At 42.7% G+C, this 2,343-nt stretch overlaps 1 protein-coding gene across 1 annotated transcript in view; it reads right to left on the minus strand.

The window, feature by feature from the left end:
* The window catches only part of LOC109378722 (probable polypeptide N-acetylgalactosaminyltransferase 8), a gene marked incomplete at its 3' end in the record, with an annotated part of 6,213 nt that extends 4,948 nt beyond the window's left edge, over nucleotides 1–1,265 (minus strand). Inside the window, exons 1-2 of the mRNA XM_019635017.1 lie at nucleotides 1,145–1,265; nucleotides 536–631 (exon numbers count right to left, since the gene is read on the minus strand). Coding sequence (XP_019490562.1) covers nucleotides 536–631; nucleotides 1,145–1,246 — 198 coding nt within the window. The remainder of the gene's footprint in view (nucleotides 1–535; nucleotides 632–1,144) is intronic.
* Between the last annotated feature and the right edge of the window lie 1,078 nt (nucleotides 1,266–2,343).

Genomic DNA, 2,343 nt, shown 5'->3' on the forward strand with positions numbered 1-2,343 from the left:
ATGACTTTTCTGACAACCCAATAGATGTGAATACTGTCAAGGAAAGAGAGTCCCCTGGCTGCACCTTCCATTTGATGCCGTATCTCTTCTATTCCATAGAGGGACTTCATTCAGCCTCTCTTCTCTAGCTGTTTCCTTCTCTACAGAAGAAGCCACAGGTAGCATCAGCTATCCACCTTCCAGGGCATAAAAGAAGCACTGGGAGGATGAATAGAGGCAGTGGGAGGAGGGGAAAAAGGGATTGAAGATTATTGTCAATGAGAATATTACCATGAAGAATGAATGCAACAGAACAGAGCTTTCTACCTAGCCTCCCTGTATCTGAAATGGATCTTGCCATGACTTGCTGAATGAACTTGGAAGTGCTTAATTATAAGTACAGGTTTGGGTTTCACCATTACCCATTATCCTGGATGCTAAGCTCCCACTTTCCCATCTCCTAACACTGAATCTAAATCTGGCAAAGGTTGCTAGGGGTTGAGCCTCAACAGACTTACCCTTCTTTACCCAAGGTAAAGAAGATTGTGAAAAATACCTGTGGGCTGTTTATATTACAGAAATACATGATGGGCGTGTTGCCTGCAGTGGGTCCCTGATCCAGGCAGACATTTTCATCCAGTGAGTTTTTCATCTGAAGAGTCAAAACACATGACAGCATTGTTGGAAAGAGGCAGAGAAAGAGGGCCCTCAAGCCTCCCCAGGTCCTGCATTTTCCCCAGAACTCCAAGGGTGCCAGAAATTACCATCCAAAAGGAAGCAGTGGTTTGGGATCCTGGCAGCCATTTTCTAATGTTTCTTGAACCATCACAACAGATATCGAGAAGGGGAACCTATGCCCGTGTTCAGGTGGGCAAGGCCAAATATCTGGTTGGCTGAGAAACTTGGAAGATCTGAGCAAGGGCTGCAGTTTGCAAAGTAAGAAATCAGAGGCAGAGAGAAGGAAAAGAGATGGGGACTGGAGGGCAACAGATGAAAGGAAACTGAGAGGGTCCAAGGGCAAAAAGCTGAGGAAGGAGTTGGGGGTAGGAAGGGAATATTGGGCAGGAAGAATTTGGAAACCCTTTTCTGGCAGTCATGTAATTCAGGTTTCATTTTCTTTAACAGTCAAACATTTAAAATCTGAATTCAATTTCATAATACGTACTCTTCCATAGGCCACAATGTTGTGGATTGGCTTCAGAGCTGGATAAACATTTTTCAGATACCAGTCAAAAGTTTTACATTTCAGTTTCTCCCGGAGTGCCATTCTGGAAGAAATGTCTCCATAATCGATTCCAGAGTTCTATAAATAAAACATGGAGAGTTTCTGTGTAACGTCCTTGACTCCACCAAAAGGTATGGGTGACACCTGAGGGAACTGGGTATTTTTGTGATGCCCTGTAAGGTAACCTTGAAAATTTATAGTTCTCCAGGAAAAGTGGAAAAAGCTTGAACTCTAGAAATCTCTGCTAGTTTCAAAGGCACCTGAGAGGCCTGTGCAGTGAGGTCATTCAGGTTTATTTTTCATCATTAGCAAGCTGACACAGATTGCTCCTGTTTGAGATAATACTTACATCAATAAGGCATGAAATACTCCTCATGATAGCAAGAAAAGGCTTTCAAAAAATATTCTGGTGGCAAGATTTGAAAGTTAAGGAACATTTTCTAAAAGTTATATCTGTGGGGAATCAAAGTGAAAAAAATGTTTGAGCCAAGAGCCACAGCTCAGGAAAAGAAGACAGCAAATCATCTTGACTTCAGATGGCAAGGACAAATGATGTGCCCTTAGCCAAGAAAGTCATTCTCATGCATGTGCATCCAAAAGGATTACAGTCCCCACTCCCACCACCCTACATCCTGCCTGCCATGTTAATATCCTCTTAAGACAGTGAATTTCTGATGTCCAACTCTGCCTCACAAGGCTTCTACCAGTATAGATGATGGATGAAGAACATGGAATCTAGAAGATTACTAAGTTTGAATCTTATGTCTGTCACTTACTACCTTACTGCTTTAAACAAGTTTCTTTCAGCTCTCTGTGCTTCAGTTTCTTAATCCGTAAATTTAGAATAATAAAAATAAAACTGAGCCAAGGTAAATGTTGTGCTCACCTCCTCCCATGACCACATCAAAATTACAACTAAATTATAGAAAAACCACCCTAGAGAACCACCTGAAGACTAGCTGAGCAGAACTCCTATAACTAAGGATATAAAGAAGAAGCCACATCAAGACTGGTAGACACCAATGCAATGGTCCCACACCCACATGTGGTGGTTAAGAATTGGGAGAGATATCTCACTGAGGAGGTCCCTGCTGAGGAGTGAGGTGTCCCAGCCCCACACTGGTCTTCCCAGCCTGGAG

Source organism: Hipposideros armiger, unplaced genomic scaffold (genome assembly GCF_001890085.2).
Source record: "Hipposideros armiger isolate ML-2016 unplaced genomic scaffold, ASM189008v1 scaffold_2745, whole genome shotgun sequence".
NCBI classification, from domain to species: Eukaryota; Metazoa; Chordata; class Mammalia; order Chiroptera; family Hipposideridae; genus Hipposideros; species Hipposideros armiger.